The sequence below is a fragment of the Oncorhynchus nerka genome, linkage group LG13, assembly GCF_034236695.1.
Source record: "Oncorhynchus nerka isolate Pitt River linkage group LG13, Oner_Uvic_2.0, whole genome shotgun sequence".
NCBI lineage: Eukaryota > Metazoa > Chordata > Actinopteri > Salmoniformes > Salmonidae > Oncorhynchus > Oncorhynchus nerka.
Window position 1 is genome coordinate 30629793 of NC_088408.1, and position 24422 is coordinate 30654214.

Sequence of the window (24422 nt, forward strand, 5' to 3'; positions counted from 1 at the left end):
TGCTTTGCTGCAGGAGGAACTGGTGCACTTCACAAACTAGATGGTATCATGAGGCAGGAAAATCATGTGGATATTGTGAACGGACCAAGTAATTGGGCGTCACTCTAAAGCGGGAAGGTGGAATAAACGAGTCAGGAGTAGGGTTTCTTGATTGAACACCGTTCTCTATTGAGGGCATTTGGTCAACACAAACACTCCAACATAATCATTGAAAATCTTCCAAGGAAAATCATACATCTTCTTCTCCAGATGAAACAGGAACACGATAGGATTATCTTTTAAACTACAACAAAAGTCACGGGATTGTCACCGCCTTAGTGGTTCTTCCTGGATAGCTCCTCTCTCTCGGTGGCCATCTTCCAGAGATAGTTTTCCCCCCCCCTCTCTGCTGGTTCCATTCTCTCTCTTATAGGGGAAGGAGAGTATGTCATTAGTACCATCAGCTGTGCTTAATTGCCTCTGGTTACCTTGTCTCCCATGCCTTGTTGGGCTACTATCTGTGAGCCCAGCCTGCCCTCTGGTGGTCCTTCCACAATATATTGAAGCAACATCTCAATACATCAGTCAGGAAGTTAAAGCTTGGTCGCAAATGGGTCTTCCAAATGGACAATGACCCCAAGCATTCTTCCAAAGTTGTGGCAAATGGTTTAAGGACTACAAAGTCAAAGTATTGGAGTGGCCATCACAAAGCCCTGACCTCAATCCCGTAGAAAATTTGTGGGCAGAACTGAAAAAACGTGTGCAAGCAAGGCCTACAAACCTGACTCAATTACACCAGCTCTGTCAGGAGGAATGGGCCAAAATTCTGACACACTGGGAATGTGATGAAAGAAATAAAAGCTGAAATGAATCATTCTCTCTACTATTATTCTGACATTTCACATTCTTAAAATAAAGTGGGGATCCTAACTGACCTAAGACAGGGAATCTTTACTAGGATTAAATGTCAGGAATTGTGAAAAACTGAGTTTAAATGTAATTGGCTAAGGTGTATGTAAACTTCCAACTTCAACGGTATCTTATACCATCTATTCCATCTTGCCTATGCCGCTCGGCCATCGCTCATCCATACAGTATGTATATGTACATATTCTTATTCCATCCCTTTAGATTTGTGTGTATTAGGTAGTTGTTGTGGAATTGCTAGATTACTTGTTACATATTACTGCACTGTCGGAAGTAGAACCACAAGCATTTCACTGCACTCACATTAACATCTGCTGACCATGTGTATGTGACCAATACAATGAGTCAATAAAACTGTACGATAACCCTTCATCAGTTACCTTTATTTAAGCCAACCCATAAGACAGTAGCCTGGATGAATTATTCCAATAAAATGGCCATGTCAACATTCACAACGGATGTTTTTGGAACAGCGTCGGTTTTCTGACAACCTATGCCGTGCCCAGGCTTCTACCAAGCCTGTGAAGGAGAGTCTGCTCAAAAAGGCAGACTTGTTGAGAACAGCCGTGTATTTGAATGGGTTTGCTGTGGGTAAACACAGTGTATCTTCCACAGACAACAAGCTGATTCATGTTATCTCACACAGATGCAGAACACAATAATTGGGGTGGTTGTGCCTCAGTCCCATTGTTGAGATTGCATGAATCCCAAAGAGTCGAGGGAACAAAATGGAGGATATTACATAGGATACAGGGAGTGAAATGAGTGTGATAAATAAAGAAAGCATAATAATAACATGGATGGCCATACTGACTATAGATCATATTAAATGTATATTTGTTATGGGGCAAAGTAGCGTTGTGGTCCCTAGTAAAAACAAGTAAAACAATTAGGTACTCAACTGTAATTTGCTCTGGATTATTCTTGATAGTTTCTGTCAAAAAGCTTGAGGGAGATTTATAAAACTAATATATTTAAATAATGGACATTGACCCATTGGACCATGAAGTACTGAAGATGCACATACCAGCCAATATAAGGCTGTGAAATATCTCCTTCAGGTGGTGTAGAAAGACAAATGGATGTGATAGTGGTTACAAGATGGGCCACCAGGAGGAAGCAGTGATGTTAAAGAATAAAGTGGCTCAGATGCAAAAATTAAGCACTATCTTACCTTTCTGTTTTTTATTTCACAAATGAAAGCTTATTCTATAGAGTTTAAACACAATGTGCTTTCATTGTGCTGGGCAGAGTTCATGCTCCACTTTAGTCTAACAGATTATGATATGGGAAAAGGATCGTTGGTGATCTTTGCTTTTCCGAAGAAACTTTTATAGACTGATACTATTCACAGTCAAGCCATAAACCATGTCATAAAGACGTATACAGTAGTATATTCATAAAGGTTTGTTAGTGAACTTTCCCCTTGAGTACTTGGTAAGAAAAACAAGAGATAGGTCTATACGTATACACTTGAGTGAGTCATACTGTAGCTGACTTATATACTATGGGAGAGCTAGTTCTCATTAGCAACCAGTGTTCTTTCAGTGTTTCACCACAGAAGTTGTCAGACAAGCTTCAGTCATAAATGTCTGTCTCACAGCCCTGTCTCATAGTTTACTGTCTGTCTTTCTTCCCTTTCACAACATGTCTCCTCTAGATACAAATATGTGACATTGTCTGTCATTAGATCACATGACCCAGGTGGAGTGGTGTCATTGGCTCACAGAGCTTTCACCTGAGAAGGGTAAATGTCCAATGTGTTGACCCAGATGTGACACATCCCTCTAATTATATAATATTGCATCCAAAAGAAGGAAATATTATACAATCTGTCCTCTATGTAGGCCATTAATTGAAAACAATTGTGCCGATTAGCATCCTGACAGTTGACAATGATTCAGCCCATTTGTCCATCCATGGCACAACCTCTTTCAATTCCCATTAGAAAGGAAGGAGTTTGGAGTTCTCCCTATGTATAGTGTCTGGTACAGTGTCTTGGGTTTCTTGAAAGGCCCTTAAAACAAAATATATTACAATCATATGTATGAGGGGCACCCTTCTCAAAGTCTCACTGGTAAAGCTGGTCCATCACCTGCAGGACATCTTCTAATATGGATGGCCCCAGGTCAAGGTTCAGGGCAAAAGATGAGTCTTCCTCGACCACTGGAGAGGCCTCCACTGGGGGACAAGGAACCTGCTGGGGGGCCGCATTCAATTCAAATCCATCCGGACCCATAGTTAACCCTCCCTCCTCTTCCTGCTCCTGCTTTACCTCCTCTCGTTGGTACAACCCGTCATGCTCCACCACCTCCACATCATCCAGTAAAGGCAGGGAGTGGCACTTATTGTGCCTGAAAGCCTGGGGAAGGGTTCTGGCTTCGGCAGACTGTGCATCCATCTCTTCTGGGCTGAGGAGTCGTGGGGGCTTGGGTGGGGCTGGGGAGGTCCCTTTGCAGTAGAGGTCCTGGTGGCTTTGAGAGCTGTGGAGGATGAGACTACCAGTCCGGTGAAAGGCTGCGAGGTCGCCGAAGGTATCACCGTGGGCATCCAATCCGATGTGGGAGAGGTGACGGAAGTCGCCCAGTGGTAGGCTGATCATGTTGACTGACAGAAGCTCACGGCGCTTCTGCTTGCGGGGCCAGCGCATCGTGGCCGATTTTAAGTACAGAGGCATTGACTTGATTGTGTGTAACGTCAGTTAGTGAGTTCAAGGTCACTCAGTTGAAGGGTCTAGTTGGCCTTTAGGCAACTCTGAAATTGTGAGGACAAACAAAATAGATAGAGAAAACTCATTTGTAATTATCTGATAATCATTCCATAGTTTTATTTTTCATTTTGGCATTTCATAGATACACCCCAAAATCCAACCTTTGCTAAAATTTGCCACAATTGCCATGACCTTGAATTCCAGGTTGAGATGGGTCCATTTATGGACTGGTTCCTGCAGCAGTGACTGTATAATATAGGAACCAGTTTTTATTGTGCATGTCAAAGCAAACACACTGTAATACTCTTCTAACTTCACACACATAGCTTGCTGCACAAAGGTTAATCTAGTAAGAGTTGAGGTTTAAAAAATGTTGAATTAATTGTCTCATAGAGGGAAAAGTCTAAACAACTTTGTACAGAGGAGGCTGGTGGGAGGAGCTATAGGAGGATGGGGCTCAATGTTAATGGCTGCAATGGAAACAATGGAAGGGTACCAAACACTCAAAACACATGGAAATAACGTGTTTGACTCCGTTCCATTGATTCCATTCCAGCCATTACATTGATCCTAAAGCTCCTCCCACCAGCCTCCTCTGACCTCTTGTACTGGAACGTGAACACTGGGGCACCTTAGTTTGTTAATAAGTAATCTTGAAGGCTTGCTTTTATTACTTTAAAGCATAAAAAAACTTTTTTTTATTTGACTGTTGCTATGATTACATTAGATTTGATTTCACTCAATGTCATCATTCACACCACAGGAGGTTGGTGGCACCTTAATTGGGAAGGACAGGCTCTTGGTAATGGCTGAAGTTTCCATGTGTTTGATGCCATTCCATTTGCTCCGTTCCAGCTATTATTATGAGCCGTACTCCCCTCAGCAGCCTCCACTGGTTCACACCATATGTGTCTAAAGCTGCTTGAACTTTTGAGATGTGTTGCAATCATGGCTTGTTCTAACTGGTAGTTCCACATTTCACTCAGATTAAAGATTGGAAAAATCATATTTTTCTCCCAAGGTTAGTGTTTCATATTCATATAGCTGTAATGGAACAACAGTTGGGAATTCTAAGGAAAACGTTTACTGGAAGACAAACTGGTTAGGACTCTTAATTTGTCTAAAATGTGAAGGTTATGTTGTCTTGCTTGTATTGTTAGTCAACCCCCCCCCCAAATATGCTGCTTTTAAGGAATTTTCCCTATCTTTCAGACAATGCAGAAATCCAAGTTTTTACAGTTCTGTACAGTTAGTACAAGATTCAACAAACTTCATGATAGTTCCAATTATGGTTCCTCAACAAATTAGCTCCAATGGAGACCCAATTATTTATCTAAGATTTGTATGTGGCTTTTAAAGGTTTCTCAGAGATCGGGATATTTGATAGTGGTTAGTTACTTACTGCAGCTATGAAGACAATGTGTCAGATACTGCCTCAGGTAAGCTGAGGTGGCTGGTATGATTCAAATACAGCAGGACTGACAACTTGTTTTGCTGTTTCCAGATTAAAATAAACACTTTCTTTGGAAAGTTAGTTGTTCCACTGACAAAGTCAACACGGTAACCACTAACTGAAGCCATGTATAGGCCACACCGTTTGATCAAGTTGTAGTGAGGAAAAACCTTTACTGTACACGCTTCGGCTGTCCCCTTTTTGGCTCTAGGTAGAACCCTATTAGGTTCCATGTAGAACCCCCTGTGGAAAGGGTTCGACCTGGAACCAAAAAGAGTTCTACCTGAAAACAAAAAGGGTTCTGCCTGGAACCAAAAATAGTTCTACCTGAAAACAAAAAGGGTTCTGCCTGGAACCAAAAAGGGTTCTTCAAAGCGTTCTCCTATGGGAACAACAGAAGAACCCTTTTAGGTTCTAGATACCACCTTTCTTTCTAAAGCATGGCGTTCATTCACTTATTGCTTAAAAGTCTTGAAAGTTTACCTGTGTCTGTCTTTATATCCTGAGGTAACGTTATACTCACTCAATATATTTCACTCTTCTCGGTTGGGTTAGAACACACAGCTCTCCAGACGTTCTGTGTTTGAATGAGCGCCCCGGACAGCCTTATCAGCTCACCTGTGTCTGTGGGGCGTTTGTATGAAGTGATAAACCTCCAGTCCCTCCCCCTTGATGAATCTCTGTCTGTGACTATCTTCTCTCGGGTAGTTCTCTAGTCTAAATAAGCTGTAGAAAAGAGGATCACCTTTTATTGTAGAAGCGTGACGCTCATGTGAACTCTACACTGCTTGCGTTTCTTCAAGTTAGATAGGGAAAGGGGGCAGTGATAGATGTTACTGTATCACTTGCCCTATGGGTTGGTGAATTCCTGGGGAAGAATCCAAAGCATCTCTTCCTATAGGGTGTGGGTTTTCCAATGGAACTTACTTAGGTCTACTGTACATGTATAGGAAGGGGTGGGATTGGATTGGGGGGGACAAATAAAAATCACTCACAACCTTCTGATCACCAGGCATTCACCACAAAATACTCAAACCAGATATCTATTTAAGTCAATTCACTATTTATGTAAACATTTTCCCTCTGAGATTTTCTCTAAAAATAAACATAACTGCTCCTATCTGTCAAATGTGGAATACAACAAAAACTGTGGAGAATCTATTATGAATCATATTGCATCGTGGCTGCTATCGGCACCCAGTGTGTCATTAACCTAAGTATGGGATGCATGGAGCAAGTCAGAATACTCTAGTTTGATATAACACTACAGAAATAGAATGAGTAAGATGTTTGGTGAGGTTTGCTAGGGAGGACATCCTGCCTGTAGTGTATAAACAGCAATCAAAGGATCTTAAGTCTAGAATATGAAAATGAGATGGAATATCCTGTTGTTTTATGCATACAGACACCTTGTAATTATGTGTGTGCCACCCCAGCTCGATGATTCATAAATACAGTAAACAAATTCAGCTTGACTTGGTCTGTAATGATTGGATATTGTGAAAGGAATTTTCGGTTTTGAGTGCTGTTAAGTAGTCCCAGTAGCCACACACTGGACACAAACTGGTTGAATCTGTTGTTTCAATGTACTTTGTCAACGTATTGTTACGTAGAAAATACATTGGATTTGAAAAAAGGGGGAAATTTCAACCACAGGGTAATGTTTTATTTATTTATTTTTATTTCACCTTTATTTAACCAGGTAAGCAAGTTGAGAACAAGTTCTCATTTACAATTGCGACCTGGCCAAGATAAAGCAAAGCAGTTCGACACATACAACGACACAGAGTTACACATGGAGTAAAACAAACATACAGTCAATAAAACAGTAAAAAAAAAAAAAAAAAAAAAAGTCTATATACAATGTGAGCAAATTAGGTGAGAAGGGATGTAAAGGCAAAAAAGGCCATGGTGGCAAAGTAAATACAATATAGCAAGTAAAATGTCATCATGGTAACCAAATTTCAGCATAAGCCAACTTTGAATATAATATGTTGTACCTTTAATTTGTACCTTTTTTTTTAATTATTTTTTTAAATTCACCTTTATTTAACCAGGTAGGCAAGTTGAAAACAAGTTCTCATTTACAATTGCAACCTGGCCAAGATAAGGCAAAGTAGTTCGACAAATACAACGACACAGAGTTACACATGGAGTAAAACAAACATACAGTCAATAATACAGTAGAAAAATAAGTCTATATACAATGTGAGCAAGTGAGGTGAGAAAAGGGAGGTAAAGGCAACAAAAAAAAAGGCCATGGTGCCGAAGTAAATACAATATAGCAAGTAAAACACTGGAATGGTAGATTTACAGTGGAAGAATGTGCAAAGTAGAGATAGAAATAATGGGGTGCAAAGGAACTAAATAAATAAATAAATACAGTAGGGAAAGAGGTAGTTGTTTGGGTTAAATTATAGATGGGCTATGTACAGGTGCAGCAATCTCTGAGTTGCTCTGACAGCTGGTGCTTAAAGCTAGTGAGGGAGATAAGTGTTTCCAGTTTCAGAGATTTTTGTAGTTCGTTCCAGTAATTGGCAGCAGAGAACTGTAAGGAGAGGCAGCCAAAGGAAGAATTGGTTTTGGAGGTGACCAGAGAGATATACCTGCTGGAGCGTGTGCTACAGGTGGGTGCTGCTATGTTGACCAGCGAGCTGAGATAAAGGGGGACTTTACCTAGCAGGTTCTTGTAGATGACCTGGAGCCAGTGGGTTTGGTGACGAGTATGAAGAGAGGGCCAGCCAACGAGAGCGTACAGGTCGCAGTGGTGGGTAGTATATGGGGCTTTGGTGACGAAACGGATGGCACTGTGATAGACTGCATCCAATTTATTGAGGAGGGTATTGGAGGCTATTTTATAAATGACATCGCCAAAGTCTAGGATCGGTAGGATGGTCAGTTTTACAAGGGTATATTTGGCAGCATGAGTGAAGGATGCTTTGTTGCAAAATAGGAAGCCAATTCTAGATTTAACTTTGGATTGGAGATGTTTGATGTGAGTCTGGAAGGAGAGTTTACAGTCTAGCCAGACTCCTAGGTATTTATAGTTGTCCACATATTCTAAGTCAGAGCCGTCCAGAGTAGTGATGTTGGACAGGCGGGCAGGTGCAGGCAGCGATCGGTTGAACATCATGCATTTAGTTTTACTTGTATTTAATAGCAATTGGAGGCCACGGAAGGAAAGTTGTATGGCATTGAAGCTCGCCTGGAGGGTTGTTAACACAGTGTCCAAAGAAGGGTGTCGTCTGCGTAGAGGTGGATCAGAGACTCACCAGCAGCAAGAGTGACATCATTGATGTATACAGAGAAGAGAGTCGGTCCAAGAATTGAACCCTGTGGCACCCCCATAGAGACTGCCAGAGGCCCGGACAACAGACCCTACGATTTGACACGCTGAACTCTATCAGAGAAGTAACTGGTGAACCAGGCGAGGCAATCATTTGAGAAACCAAGGCTGTCGAGTCTGCCGATGAGGATGTGGTGATTGACAGAGTCGAAAGCCTTGGCCAGGTCAATGAATACGGCTGCACAGTATTGTTTCTTATCGATGGCGGTTAAGATATAGTTTAGGAACTTGAGCGTGGCTGAGGTGCACCCATGACCAGCTCTGAAACCATTTTGCATAGCGGAGAAGGTATGGTGGAATTCAAAATGGCTTTCAAAGACCTTAGAAAGGCAGGGTAGGATAGTCTGTAGCAGTTTGGGTCAAGAGTGTCCCCCACTTTGAAGAGGGGGATGACCGCAGCTGCTTTCCAATCTTTGGGAATCTCAGACGACACGAAAGAGAGGTTGAACAGGCTAGTAATAGGTAATAGGGGTGGCAACAATTTCGGCAGATAATTTTAGAAAGAAAGGGTCCATATTGTCTAGCCCGGCTGATTTGTAGGGGTCTAGATTTTGCCGCTCTTTCAGAACATCAGCTGACTGGATTTGGGAGAAGGAGAAATGGGGAAGGCTTGGGCGAGTTGCTGTGGGGGGGTGCAATGTTTTTGACCGGGGTAGGGGTAGCCAGGTGGAAAGCATGGCCAGCCCTAGAAAAATGCTTATTGAAATTCTCAATTATAGTGGATTTAACGGTGGTGACAGTGTTTCCTATCTTGTGGGCAGCTGGGAGGAGGTGTTCTTATTCTCCATGGACTTTACAGTGTCCCAGAACTTTTTTGAGTTTGTGTTGCAGGAAGCAAATTTCTGCTTGAAAAAGCTAGCCTTTGCTTTTCTAACTGCTTGTGTATATTGGTTTCTAGCTTCCCTGAAAAGTTGCATATCACGGGGGCTGTTCGATGCTAATGCAGAACACTATAGGATGTTTTTGTGTTGGTTAAGGGCAGTCAGGTCTGGAGAGAACCAAGGGCTATATCTGTTCCTGGTTCTACATTTCTTGAATGGGGCATGCTTATTTGAGATGGTGAGGAAGGCATTTAAAAAAAAAAAACAGGCATCCTCTACTGACGGGATGAGGTCAATATCCTATCCTAACCCGGCCAGGTCGATTAGAAAGGCCTGCTCGCTGAAGTGCTTCAGGGAGCGTTTGACAGTGATGAGTGGAGGTCGTTTGACCGCTAACCCATCAGTTCACATATGGTGTCCAGAGCACAGCTGGGGGCAACGGTGATAGACTTGTTTTTAGAGAGGTGGATTTTTAAAAGTAGAAGTTCAAATTGTTTGGGTACAGACCTGGATAGTAGGACAGAAGTCTGCAGGCTATCTTTGCAGTAGATTGCAACACCGCCCCCTTTGGCCGTTCTATCTTGTCTGAAAATGTTGTAGTTACGGATTAAAATTTCAGAATTTTTGGTGGTCTTCCTAAGCCAGGATTCAAACACGGCAAGAACATCCGGGCTGGCAGAGTGTGCTAAAGCAGTGAATAAAACAAACTTTGGGAGGAGGCTTCTAATGTTAACATGCATGAAACCAAGGCTATTACGGTTACAGAAGTCATCAAAAGAGAGCGCATGGGGAATAGGAGTGGAGCTTGGCACTGCAGGGCCTGGATTCTCCTCTACATCACCAGAGGAACAGAGGAGGAGTAGGATAAGGGTACGGCTAAAAGCTATGAGAATTGGTCGTCTAGAACGTTTGGAACAGAGAGTAAAAGGAGGTTTCTGGGGGCGATAAAATAGCTTCAAGGCATAATGTACAGACAAAGGTAGGGTAGGATGTGAATACAGTGGAGGTAAACCTAGGTATTGAGTGATGATGAGAGAGATATTGTCTCTAGAAACATCATTGAAACCAGGTGATGTCATCGCATGTGTGGGTGGTGGAACTGAAAGGTTGGATAAGGTATTGTGAGCAGGGCTAGAGGCTCTACAGCCAATAAACACTAACCAGAACAGCAATGGACAAGGCATATTGACATTAAGGAGAGGCTTGCTTAGTCGAGTGATCATAAGGGTCCAGTGAGTAGTGAGGTTGGTTGGGGTCAGCGATTCAGACAGCTAGGCGGGCCATCGGTAACAAGCTAGCATAGGATGGAGGTCTGTTTTTTGCCACCTCCTGCATTTCCGTCGGTAGATTAGTGGGGTTCCGTGTGGTAGAGGGGATCAATACAATTGGAAAAATAGATATAGTTATAGTGATCCAAGAAAAATTGTCCGATAGATCTATTCAGATAGCAGCCGATAAGACAGCTAACGATTAGCGGGCTGCAGATGGGCATTCAGGTAACGTCGCAAAGGAGGGGCCAGTTGGAGAACTCCCTTGGGCAGATAACGTCGGTAGTGTCATCGTGAAGGCCCGATGGGGCTCCGCATTGGCAGTAAAAATGGGTCCGGATAGGTGGTTGTAGCCCAGAAGTGGCTGATGGAGCTCTTCAGCTGGCTAGCTCCGGAATAATTGATGTTTGCTCCGGGATCGACGTAAGCCAATAGTCACACGGATAGCAGCTAGCTAGCTGCGAGATCCAGGTGTAAATGTCCAGACCTTGCGGTTGAAATCCAGGGATATGGAGAGAAATATATCCGGTATGTTCTGGTCTGAGTCACGTTGTACAAAACTGGCAATAGATTTTCGAGCTAAAGGATAGCTGATGACCACAAACAGTGGTTAGCTGAATACTAACGTTAACCAGTAAACTGGCTAGCTTCTGGCTAGCTTTTATTGTGGATTTCAGGTAAATTATACCTTTTCTTTCTTTTTTAAAAAAATTGGTGAGGTGGGTTGCAGGAGAGTGTTTTGGAGTTGAGTTTTTGGAAAAGAAAATGTATAAAAGATATGCGAAGAAAGGTGTGTGTATATATATATATATGGGACACGACAAGACAAGGACAAATGATGTCTGACTGCTATGCCATCTTGGGATATGAATTTGTTTTTATGAATTTATGTTTAAAACAACGTCAGATTTTTAACATTATTATACACTATCAGAAATCAACAAACAATAGACTGGGCAGCACCTCCTACTGGAAAATGTATCTACAACTATCTTTTGGTCTCTCATCCAGATTTTTAACCAAGCCCAGCCCTGCTTAGCTATGATATTTGTCGTTGACTATTACCAATTTGCTATTGTGAGAATGATTGTTGAGCAATCTTTAGGTAAAACAAAATATATTCACTGTTGCTATCAAAGTCATTCATAACGGTAGGTTTAACAGAGCATATGAAATGTGACCATACTTTATCCCTCAAGTATCATGAATGATGCCATTTAGGGCTATATAGCATTTACAATGTAATCAACAGCTATTTTTTCAATTCAACTAAAAATAAACAATACAGTAGGCCTAGGGTTTCAAGCTCTGACTTAGTCCGGCTTTAATTCCAGTTTGTCTACAAATTAATAATGTATATGTTGGATTCATGTCTCCATATTAACCAAGAAACAAAGTTAAAGAATAGGACTAAATCAAATAAAACCTATTCTTTAACTTTTTTTGTTTGAGATGGAGAAGTGAATCCACAGGGAGCGTTCCACGGGTATGCTGGCCAAAGCAATACTCCAATTCTTCCCAAGTTGGCTGGATGTCCTTTGGGGTGTGAACCATTCTTGATATACACGGGAAACTGTTGAGCGTGAAAAATCCAGCAGCATTGCAGTTCTTGACACAAACCAGTGCGCCTGGCACCTACTACCATATCCTGTTCAAAGGCACTTAGATATTTTGTCTTGCCCATTCACCCTCTGAAGGTCACACCCACAATCCTTGTCTTAATTGTTTCAAGGCTTAAAAATCCTTCTTTAACCTGTCTCCTCCACTTCATCTACACTGATTGAAGTGGATTTAACAAGTGACATCAATAAGGAATCATAGCTTTCACCTGGTCAGTCTATTTCATGGAAAGAGTTCATCATGTTTTGTACACTCAGTGTAACGTTCTCCTTATGTAATCGTATAAAGCATGCATGTTCAAGTTAGCATGCAAAGGTCATCGCAGGTCTGTGGAGGTCTCAACAATTGCTGTAATAATTAGCGCAGTCTCGAACGGCATTGATCACTTTCACCATGTACTTTTAATGTAATCTCAACTGCAATTCAGGCCATTTGCTATTAGATCAAGCACAGTGATAACATATGAATCTGTTGTATAAATAAACAAAATATCTGACATTGTATCCTCATTTGAACTTTGCTGTGCTTTTAAAAATGGTTGAAAACACAGTGACAGACATTTGGGTGACAACTAAATCAAAAATCTGACATTGTTTTTCCATTGGAATTTGGTTGTGCTTTTAGATGGTTGAAAGCATAGTGATAATCCATTGGATATTCAACTAACTTTTGGCTGTCTTTGAGTGGATGAATACAGGTTGTGATCTCATTGATCAATTTCTCAACCAAATATTACCCAATTATCCACGTTGAAATGACGTGGACTAATGTGGACTTGGACTAATTTATGCTGACACCCAGTCCCTATGGCACAGGTCCAACGGAAACTCACCTGGCCATGTGGAGCCATGGCGCCTGTCGTCTGTAAGAAGCGACCTCAGCTTGCACAATCCCTTCAGTATTGAAATGGAAAACGCCACTCAGAGACACAATGTTCAGTTTGCCATGATAGTCCTGAGGATGAATTATCTAATAAATCTCTCACTAGAATACTAAGTACGCTATAAAACACTGACTCAGATTATTTTACAGTACATCATGGTATGGTGAATCAATTGTCGCATCTATCTTTTTCTCCTTTTCTTTGCCAACTTGTGGATTTGAGCATTATTATAGACTGTTATGCTTGTTTCTGAATCGTGCATTTGAAGGCACACAACATTTTGGTTTGCACAGAAAATTATGAGTCTGGTCCTAGGGTTTTCCAGTCCATGACCAAGTGGAAAAATGTACCCTTCAAATACTCAGAAATAATTGCATTAGTAAATCACTAGCTGAACACCTTGATTTCTAAGAGAAAGTCGGCCTGTTATGTGGTGCGGGGAACTGCATTCCAGACCCGGTTTGCTTCTCACAATCATTAGATAAGGATTTCTTGCATCATCATGTTGATCTAATATGCAAACAAACCCATTTTCCTCACACCTGAAGAACATGCAGTCTCTCCAAAGAATATCAATCAATTGGCTCATATTCACAAAGTGTGTCAGAGTAGGAGTGCTGATTTAAGATCATGTCAACACTGTCCATATAATCATATTCATTAGGATCTAAAAAAAGTAAATTGATCCTGGTTTATCACTCTGAGACGCTTTGTGAATATGGGCCCTGATGTCTTCGCCCTGTGGGTAGTGTCATGAATTTTTGACTTTACAGTTTGACTTTACAACCATATCGTAAGTTCCTTGCAGAGACAGTCTCCCTGACCATGCAATATGGGAGAGAGGGGGTCACAGTAGAACAAAGGAACTCTCCTGACAAATTCTACTACATCCCAGAATTTGAGAATTTAACAATATTCCTATTCGGGAGAATGTGGAAACGGTCAGTAGAGAAGCCAGCTACGACCCAGTCCATTTTGTTTCATGGTTGTGACCTCATTAAAGACAATACAGCCACATTACCCTAACTCTGTTTACAGGTTCCTCAGTTATGAGGTTCGCCATCCAACAGGACAACGACCCTAAGCACACAACCAAGATAATGCAGGAGTGGCTTCGGGACAAGTCAATGAATGTCCTTGAGTGGCCCAACCAGAGCCTGGACTTGAACCTGATCGAACATCTCTGGAGAGACCTGAAAATTGCTGTGCAGCGACGCTCCCATCCAACCTGACAGAGGTTGAGAGGATCTGCAGAGAAGAATGGGAGAAACCCCAAATACAGGTGTGCCAAGCTTATATCGTCACGCCCAAGCAGACTCGAGGCTGTAATTGCTGTCAAACGGTGCTTCAACAAAAGTACTGAGTGGAGGGTCTGAATACTTATGTAAATGTGAGTCAAAAAAAAAATAGTCTAAAAAAATAGTTTTTGTTTTGTCATTATGGGGTATTGTGTGTAGATAAGCAAAAAAAAAAAGAAAATATAATCCATTTTAGAATAAGGCTGTGAAATATGAAAAAAGTCAAAGGGTCTGAATACTTTCCAAATGCACTGTACATGTCAGTACACACACGCACATGTATGTCACATGGGCGAGAGGCATTGTTCCGTGAGGTGTTGCTTTAATTGTTTTTGAAACCAGGTCTGCTGTTCTCTTGTGCTATAGAAGATGGAAGGGAGTTCCAGGCACTCATGGCTCTGTATAATACTGTATGTTTCCATGAATTTGTTCTGGACCTGGGGACTGTAAAAACACCCCCTGGTGGCATGTCTGGTGGGGTAAATGTGTGTCAGTGCTGTTGATCTGAGACTGTTGCACAGATCTCACTAACATGCTCAGGTGATGATCCCCTGTGAGAAATAGCCTACCAGGCTATTTCAGATTCCATAAGCATTTCCCCTCTGCAGCAGAAGGAAGATGACAAATGGTAAATTAATCTGAAGCTTGCGAAAAATGCACAGAGCAATATGGGAGGCAGACACTCACTTTGCACACCTTAGACCTGCTGTAGCCAAATAAGGGATGTCACTCATCGGCTAAGATCTCTAGTTTACGTCTGTCAGTGACTGGTATTGTGAGCTGTGAAGAGAGAGAGAGCAAGAAAACAGCCAATAAAACTTACTTTGCCAGTGAACCTTAATTCCATCTCTGATGACTTTAACAGACAGAAACAGCATGAACATCCCCCTTCAACTCTGTGGCAGGTTCACACGAAACTTGTAAAATTCTACTTGTAAAAAAATCTGTGTATAGAGCCTTGGGCCACTGGTACAAACCACTTTACACAATTACCACTGGTATGCAAGAGGAATACAAAAGATTGGAATATTGCAGTCATAAATAAACAGCATATGATGAGAAAACATTAACACAAAAACTGGGGTAACTTTATTTTGTGATTTACTGATGTCTTAAAATACATGATACCAAATGTGCAACATAAGATTTGTCACAGCCAACAATTTAGTGACAGAGGACTGTATGTGCAATAGTGAATGTAGCTACATCATTGTTCAATTTGTTTGAATGTCTCAAAAGTATATTCATATCCCTTGTTATACAGGCTGAATTCAAATTAGAATTTTTTTCTCACCTATCTACACACACTAGCACATAGTGACAAAGTAAAAACATTTTTGCAAATTTATTGAAATACAGAAATCTCATCTACATACTCTAAGTATTCACACCCCTGCGTCAATACAGAGTCGCCATTGGCAGCGATTACAGCTGTGAGTCTTTCTGGGTAAGACTAAGAGCTTTGCCCACCTGGATTGGGCAACATTTCCACATTCTTTTTAATTCTTCAAGCTCTGTCAAGTTGGTTGTTCATCATTGCTAGACAGCCGTTTTCATGTCTTGCCATAGATTTTCAAGCAGATTCAAGTCAAAACTAACTAGGCCACTCAGGAACATTCAATGTCTTCTTGGTAAGCACCTTGTGTATATTTAGCCTTGTGTTTTAAGTTATTGTCCTGCTGAAAGGTGCATTTGTTTCCCAGTGTCAGTTGGAAAGCAGACCAACTTTTCTAGGATTTTGCATGTGCTTAGCTCTATTCTGTTTCTTTTCAGCCTAAAACTCCCTAGTCCTTGTCAATGACAAGCATACCCATAACATGATACAGCCAACACTATGCTTGAAAATATGAAGAGTGGTTCTCAGTGACGTATTGTGTTGAATTTGCCCCAAACAAGACTTTGTACTCAGGACAAAGTTAATTTCTTTGCCACATTTTTGCAGTGTTACTTTAGTGCCTTATGACAAACAGCATGCGCATTTGAAAAAAAATCTGTAAAGCCTACCTTCTCATTCTGTCAAATAGGTTATAATTGTGGAGTAACTAAAATGTTGTCGATCCATCCTCAGTTCTCTTATCACAGTCATTAAATCTGTTTGAAAGTCACCATTGTCCTCATGGTGAAATCCCCAAGTGGTTTCCTTCTTCTCCGGCATGTATGTTTGTAGTGACTGGGGGTAATTATGTCTCTTTTTATTTTTATGTATCTACCAATAGGTGCCCTTATTTGTGAAGCATTGGAAAACCTCCCTAGTCTATATGGTTGAATCGGTTTGAAATTCACAGCTCGACTGAGGGACCTTACAGAAAATTGTGTGGGGTACAGAGATGAGGTAGTCAAACAGGGTGAGGCCATGCAAATTATGAAAGTTAAGCAAACCTTGACTCCTAAACGTATTTAGGCTTGCCATTACTTGAATAGTTCACTCAAGACATTTCAGCTTTTAATGTTAAGCCATTTTATAAAAATGCCTAAAAACGTAATTCCACTTTGACATTATAGGGTATTGTGTGTAGGCCAGTGACAAAATCCATTTAAAATCCATCAGTCTAACAAAATCTGGAAAAAGTCCAGCAGGGTGAATACTTTCTGAAGGCACTATAGTTACACTAAGACATCAGTACTGTAGCCACGTCATATTCTATTATCAACAATAAAATGACACCGACATACATTAGAGAGAAAAAAATACATCCTCACCAAAGTTAGCACTGACCATGGACACCCCTCCAATCAAACACAGTGATGCAGTAGTACAATTCTGACCGACTATGGTGAAAATACTCCTGCCTTGTTGCAGCAGTGACACCCAGTGGTTTGTGTAATGACTGTCACATGGTGTGCTTGTGTACAGTAGATGCCACAACAGTGTTTGCCCCACACCTGTCATGGTCGCTGCAGAGAAGCCCAGCTTCTCCAGAGTCACCCAGGGAGACTCATCCACATGGTACTCCAACCTGTAAATGCAATTATCTAGTTATTATTTGCCTTATTATGCATCATAATAGAAAGTATGTACCTTGCAAATCCATGGCAGACAAAAGGCTTTATAAACAAACACTATGGTGTTTGGGTATTTGTTGTAAATTCATAAACAAACTCAAAGTAACACTAGGGCATTTGTTTGCCCTTTGAAGGCATGTTAATAAAACACTTGTTAGACTACACATTCTGTAGATTCTGAGCTTTTAAAAAAACTGTAAATTATTCAAATTCATCACAAGTTGTTTCCAAATGCCTTTCTGGCTCATAAGTAGTTTATTATGGATGGGTCTGAAAACTCACCACCAACCCTTGTTGAACCAGTCTCCTAAAGCACAGTGACAATGCAAGGTAAAATTACATTTCAAATGACCTCCCAAATGCAATTTGGCATTTGGACTGACATTTTTCTCATTTGCTATGGCTATGACCAATTAGTTCTTACACAAATTGCAGAAATGCAACAACACATGTTTACATCAAATTGAGATAATTGTGTGGCTGTAGTTAAATAAAACACATTGTAGCAGACATACATGTCACCAGTGGTGTAAGGTACTTAAGTAAAAAATAGTTTAAAGTACTCCTTAAGTAGTTTTTTAGGGCATCTGTACTTTACTATAAATATATATGGCAACTTCACTACATTCCTAAATAAAATAATCTAATCCACACATAATCCACACATTTTAACTGACACAGCAAAGTTTGTTACATATTGAATGATTAGCAGGACAAGAAAATGGTCCAATTCACACACTTATCAAGACAACACATGGTCATCCCTACTGCCTCTGATCTGGTGAACTCACTAAACGCAAATGCTTCTTTTGTAATTGATGTCTGAGTGGCCCCTGGCTATCCATACATTTTAAAAACATGAAAATGGTGCCACCTTTGCTTATTAGAAGGAATTCGAGATGATTTATACTTTTACTTTAGATACTTAAGTAAATTTAGAACCAAATACTTTTACTCAAGTGGTATTTTACAAGGGGACTTACTTTTACTTGAGTAACTATTGATTAAGGTAACTATACATTTTACTCAAGTATGACAATTGGATACTTTTTCCACCACTGCATGTCGCTCTCAACATATGCATAAATCAATGATGAAAATAGAAATAGGCTACTGACCAGGCAGAATAGTGTGCTGATGAGTATCTATGCATCCTTAAAAAAAAAAAAAAACTTTCCAGATGGACTTTTTGATGTCGCTGTGGAAAACTAACGCTCTGTGGTTGCTTCAGATGATAGAGTTAACTGGGTGAGTGGTTTGTGCACTGATTAAAATGACAAGTCAACAGACACTATCTTTAATATCCTTTAAGGCTATGCTACAGTAAAATGACAGATTGTTTTAAACTCTGTCTGTGAACTTGTCATTCGGGTGCTGAGGAAATATTACTGGAAAACCCGAAAGATATTGAAAAACATGTTTTCCTAGATCCATTTTCAATCACCAAATTAGATTTGCGGTTTCTCCAACCCTTTTGCTGGACAACTAACCTCCTGTAGATTTTCACTCCATCTCCAGTTTTAATTAAACTAATTCTTATCAACTAGCTAATTATTAGAATCAGGTGTGCTAGACTAGGGTTGGAGCAAAAACCACATGACGGTAGCTCTCCAGCAATAGGGTTGGATTGCCCTGGTCTAGTTCAATCAAATGTGTTACAAACAAATGTTACAATGGAAAAGTAGCCTAAATGATAAATACAAAAAATATTGACTTGCAAGAACCTTGCCTATCATAAAACCGATGTTTGGTGATGATAATTTAAATAGCTGGGAAACATAATTTTTGGTCGCAAAATAAATCTCCCAAAGACCTTTAGAAACGTTTATGGAAACATAGTTTCTCGACGGAATTATTCATATGTGACACGTTTCATGGAGTCCAGCATTTTTATCTTCCCCCTCCGCACAGATCGAAATACAAGCGAATGTGGCGTTTTAAGGTTACTGTTATTACATTATACCAATTAAACGTATTTTATCAGCAGGCGGGAATAGAGTAGGTAGCTAGCTGAGATAATTTAAGAGCATTTTCCTGAAACGATTGCTAGTCGTCACACTGTCAGTAGTACCACGATGCGAGCGTCTTGATTTGACAGCTAGAACCGAGGTTGACGATATTAATCGTTCCTAACTAGCTAACATTGCTTGCTAGCAGATCTTTATTTTATTTACAGCAAATGCTAAATATTGATTAACAAAGCTAAAGATGTCAGATAGCTTGGCGTTATTGATTGCAAGATAGCTAGCTAACCTTAAAATTCAGCGTTTATTTTACTCTATCTATGCTAGTAAGCTAGCTAGCTGTCAGATCATTTCGAAAGCAAAAGTGGCTAACGTTATCAATATCGCTACCATGAGGGTTTTCGAGACGGACAGAAAGTTATTGCCAGTTACCCTATAAGTAATTTATCTAGCTAGCTAGCTAGAAATTTATCAATAGACCAAGGCAATTATCAAACAAAAACTTAGCTAAATAAGATATCTAAAGAAGTTGCTATGGTCCCAATTTGGCACAACATGAAGCCGTTAGGGAGAAATTGGATGATCGGACTGGGTGTAGGAGCCACCGCGGGTGTAGGTTTGATTACATTAATAATCTACAAAGAAATTAGTAGAAGAAGATCTCAAACATTATTACTCCACACTAACCCCCCTGAGTACTTGATAGACAGCCCAGATGGAACACCCCTTCAGATTGAGTCACTTGAACAAGGTAGGTGGTAAACACTGCATGGCATAGCAGCATAATCTGAGACTATGTCCGTTTGTGTGTGTGTGTCTAGCTGTCTGCACGTGTGTAATGAGTATCTTTGCAATGGTGTGTGTCTATACAGCCCCCCCCCAGACAACATAGCTATATCTCTTCTGTCTGTTTGTCCCTCCACAGAGGTGGTGGCCCAGCAGCAGGCCCTGGAGGCGGTGGTGCAGGGGTTGTTCCCTGAGCAGGTGGAGCTGAGGAACCAACTGGATGAGGTGCTGACCTGTGTGTCTTCCCTCCGCTTCGAGGTGGCTGAGCTCAGGACTGGCCTGCAGGACATCGCCCAGCAGATTATCCAGGATGTCAAGTGAGTGGTGGTGTTTGGTGGTGGCCACATGGGTTCACCAAGTGGACACTGAATCTAGGATATATCATGTTTCAGGTTTTTTGTTCAGTGTCTTTTGTTCAAGACATGTATGTTGAATGTCTCTTTGCTGCTCTGTGCAGGAAGGGTGTTGAGGATAGCCAGAGGGCACGCAGACGCCGCCACATCATCAGCCATCGGGAACGCACTGACTCCATGAGCTCCAGCTCCATCTATTTCTCTGCCAGTCAAGGCGTGTATGGAGGGGAGACCAGCGAGGGAGGGTAAGATCAGCATGGACTGCAATCACTGGGATAGATAGCATTGTAAGAACATGAGCATAGGGCTAATTGTCCACGAGCCACCCACCAAAAAAGGCTTCAGAAAAGGCATTCTGTGACCCAGAAAACAACAGTTTCAACATCATTACATTCCTTAATTTTATGAATATGAACACTGTGTGGTTCAAACTTGTAAAAGTTGCATGTTAAATATTAAAGCAAAGGTACAATTTTGAAATCATAGTGCATTTTGGGTAATTTCCCCTAGCAGCAATGCGGTTGCAATTGTTACGCACATTTTGTTGTCCATGCTTGCAGAAAGCAAGGTATGTACCGGATCTGAGGAATCCGAAATAATACAAGATAAAAAGCTGTTGAAAGCTGCTAAATTGATTTTTCTCAGATGCCAGAACAGCGCTTTATGTAGCTGTCGTGACCTTAAATGTTTTGTGAGCTGTATTATCTAGAAAACGATGTGCTGTCTTTAGTTTGGCTAGCAGGTAAAATAATGATGTAGGCTAAATACACCTGCCAAAATGTCTTAGATTAACTGAGAACCACTGTATATGGTTAAAACATTTCTTTGTTTTGTGGTTCAACTGGATCAGTGAAGGATCGGTAATGTGTTGCTTGAGCTTATGCAAGGATGAGCACTGATCTCACAGTTCTGTGAGGCAGTGTGCAACAAAAGTAACCAAGGTGAAACATGGCAATGTCGGAACATTGCTAGGGAAATTACACAAGATGCGCAATGATTTTGCGACATAAAATCTTCACTTTTATTAAACATAACTAATGTGCAACTTTTACAAGTTTGAAACAGTGTTCATATTCATAACATTACCTATGTAATGTTTTTGACGTTTTGTTTCCTGGGTCACGGAACAACACCATTTTTGTGGACTATACTTTTGTAGTGACATTAACTGTCTGCCTATACTGTCTCAGGTACTCCACCGCCAACGCTGAGTCGGACTACACGGATCGGGACACGGATCGGGAGACCGACAAGGAGGCAGAAAGAGAGCCGGAGGAGGATTCCGATGAGGACAAGAGCTGTGCCACGACCATCACTCTACGCCAGGAGGACTCCCAGGAGGAGGGAGAGGAACCACAGGAGGAAGACGAAGATAATGATGACGATGAGGAGGAAATGTTGGAGGTGATGGCTGAAGTGCCAAGTGGGGAGTTGGCATTACTCCTGGCCCAGAGTGATATCCTTCATACGGGTGACGCTAGGCTGAAGGCAGAGGGCTTCCATCTGCTCCTTGCCAACAAGCTACAGGTCAGTCCAAATGAAAGGAGTCTGAGAATGTGGATCTTTTGTGGCAAATTTTGTTTTCATGTTGCTGAAGTTAAAATATTTTTTTGTTCAGTCTAGCTACATCTGTCATATTTTGTTTTTTTGTGATACCAGTATGGCGACAGCAGGGAGTTTCTATGGCGACTGGCCCGTGCCTACAGTGACATGTATGATTCTACCGAGGACAAGCAGGAGAAGAAGTCGTATGCAGAACAAGGTAAAGAAAATATTAGATTTTGTAGTGAACTCTCACTTTAACATGCACTGTCAGATGGTTCGCTTTTGACCTTTGATCTATTCTCCACAGGTCGGGAAGAAGCAGAGTTTGCTCTAAAGAAGAATGGCCTGAATGCGGAATGTCACAAGTGGTGAGTCACTGAAAACCGTCAGAGATGTTGTGCTGACCCTTTGCAAAATGGTAAAATAAATATTTTTAATCTCTTTCAATACTCCACAGGTTTGCTGTTCTCACAGGCCTTACCTCCCAATATGAGACTATGCATAGCAAACTGAAAAGCAGTCACATTCTAAAGGTGTGTTTTTGTTACTCTATTCAGAATCCTATTGGAATAGTCATCCAAGTCCTCCGTTCATAAAGTGTAATCTATATCAGAAAACAATTGTGAATGTCAAGATCTGCACTTTTCTAAAATGTTGAAAACGATAAACAATGAAAGTGACTGTTGTATGCACTATTCACCCTTCCTTTGTGCTAGGAGCATTTAGACCGAGCGATTGCCCTTAGGGACGATGACCCACTGTGTTTCTACCTTTTGGGGCGCTGGTGTTATGAGGTAAGCTGAACAAGCTTTTTATCCCAAATCCTTATCTTGGGACTTGACTGAAAAACAACAGCCATACAACCAGTCCTATGCTAACTAAAATGTGTTTCCTATCCTTTTTCCTCTGTAGGTTTCCACTCTTGGCTGGCTGGAGAGGAAGGCGGCAGCTGCCTTGTATGACAAACCACCAACATCTACTCTCGACGACGCCCTTGGAAACTTCCTCAAGGTACTTAATCAGTTGCCCAAAGCCAAATCGACTGCTAGCCTCTATACAGAAGGGGAAAAAATCATTTAAATGTTTTATTTTTTTATTCCACCCTGTTTGATTTCAGGCAGAAGAGCTGAACCCAGGATTCTCCAAGACAGTGAGACTTTACATCGCCAAGGTATTGGAAATGCACTTCTGTAGACAAGATCAATTAAATAGTGGATTTCTCCAGTTTGTAACTAGTGTAAAAGGTAACTTTTTTGATCCTCTGATTGTTCTCTTGGTGGTTTTGATTTCTAGTGTCACAAGGAGCTGGGGAATGTGTCTGAGGCCAAAAACTGGGCCCTGTTGGCATTGAAGATGCCTAGTGGCTCCAGTGAGGTAAGCAGACATTCCTTTGAGATGGAGATGAGCACTCACTGTGCACACAGGGTTGACTTTGCTAGGCAGCACTTACCTTTCTTTTCATTCTTTAGGAGGATAGTGCTAAGTTGGAGGCAGAGCTGGGAGCCTTGATTGACAAAGTGACTGAGCTCTCACTTGACGGTGGGGACAAATAGGGCAGGACACAGCAGTTGCCACTGGATGGCCATTGGCAAACTAGTCCGCTCATCACAGGCCACCCAATCAGCTGTGTAGTAGAAACGTCTACCGACAACTTTCTCTCTCCTCAGTACGCCAAGTAGATATTCAACTTCCTATGTCACTGAATCGATATGGAGTGAGCTATTTATATTGGTCACATGACCTCTCAATTGGAGTAAGTACCTTTTTCAGAATGATCTTTGCCTTTCACTTCACTTAATATGCTGTTTTCAAAGCACTTTCATCTAACCGGTACTACTGTAATTTAGCATGCTTGTTTCTTGCTAGTGTTGACCAAATGTGTGCATTGTGTTGAGAGTAACTTAGATCGGGACGAATTCCCCTGTACAAACATAAGCCCTACCGTTGTTTAGATGGTGTTGTGATACAATGTTGACAACCTATCCTAAATGTCAAATCAAATTGGATCAAAACATGTCCCCCTTTAGCCTCACAGCTCATATAGATAGCAAGATTATTATTAAAGATTTAGTGCGTAATGTTTCAATGACCTAAGCACAAGTCCAGTCTTAAGTCCATGTAATAGCATTTTAGAAGCATGGACCCTTAGGTTGTCTACTTTATTTAATTCCAGAGTGTTATGCTGCCTTTGATTTGTTTGAGAAAATGTTTACCTTTGATTATTTATTTGTTTGTTAAAGAACGTTTACTGGGCATTTATATTCCTCCATTTGCTGGTTTCAATAGGGCAAGTTATTGCTTAACATTCATATACACATTCCTGTAAGTGAGAATGTGTTCGCAGTCAACTTACCTGGTAAAATAAAGTCCTTTAATGGATGTCCTGTCATAATCTTTCCCTGTGACAGTTGTGAAACTGGCCTGGTTTTGAAAAGCTTTTTATTGTACTGATCCCGATACTATAGG

At 41.1% G+C, this 24422-nt stretch overlaps 2 protein-coding genes across 4 annotated transcripts; one reads left to right on the forward strand and one right to left on the reverse strand.

Annotated features, from left to right (window-relative positions):
• Positions 1 to 1268: 1268 nt before the first annotated feature.
• LOC115139344 (cdc42 effector protein 2-like) lies at positions 1269 to 5776 on the reverse strand. Of its 3 annotated transcripts, XM_029676610.2 has the most exons (3): positions 5553 to 5681; positions 3778 to 3862; positions 1269 to 3660 (listed from the first exon to the last, which is right to left on the reverse strand). In XM_029676610.2, exon 3 carries the CDS (start codon positions 3581 to 3583, stop codon positions 2978 to 2980), a length of 606 nt encoding a protein of 201 aa, XP_029532470.1. In that variant the 5' UTR covers positions 3584 to 3660; positions 3778 to 3862; positions 5553 to 5681; the 3' UTR covers positions 1269 to 2977. The 3 variants fall into 3 exon arrangements, with proteins under 3 accessions (XP_029532470.1, XP_029532471.1, XP_029532469.1); XM_029676611.2 differs by lacking the exons at positions 3778 to 3862; positions 5553 to 5681 and adding an exon at positions 5688 to 5776; XM_029676609.2 differs by lacking the exon at positions 3778 to 3862.
• Positions 5777 to 18950: 13174 nt separating this feature from the next.
• rmdn3 (regulator of microtubule dynamics 3) lies at positions 18951 to 24335 on the forward strand. Its single transcript, XM_029676612.2, has 12 exons — positions 18951 to 20023; positions 20198 to 20375; positions 20516 to 20656; positions 21602 to 21938; positions 22071 to 22173; positions 22264 to 22324; positions 22414 to 22489; positions 22673 to 22750; positions 22869 to 22967; positions 23074 to 23127; positions 23250 to 23330; positions 23426 to 24335. Exons 1-12 carry the CDS (start codon positions 19807 to 19809, stop codon positions 23507 to 23509), a joined length of 1509 nt encoding a protein of 502 aa, XP_029532472.1. The 5' UTR covers positions 18951 to 19806; the 3' UTR covers positions 23510 to 24335.
• Positions 24336 to 24422: the final 87 nt, after the last annotated feature.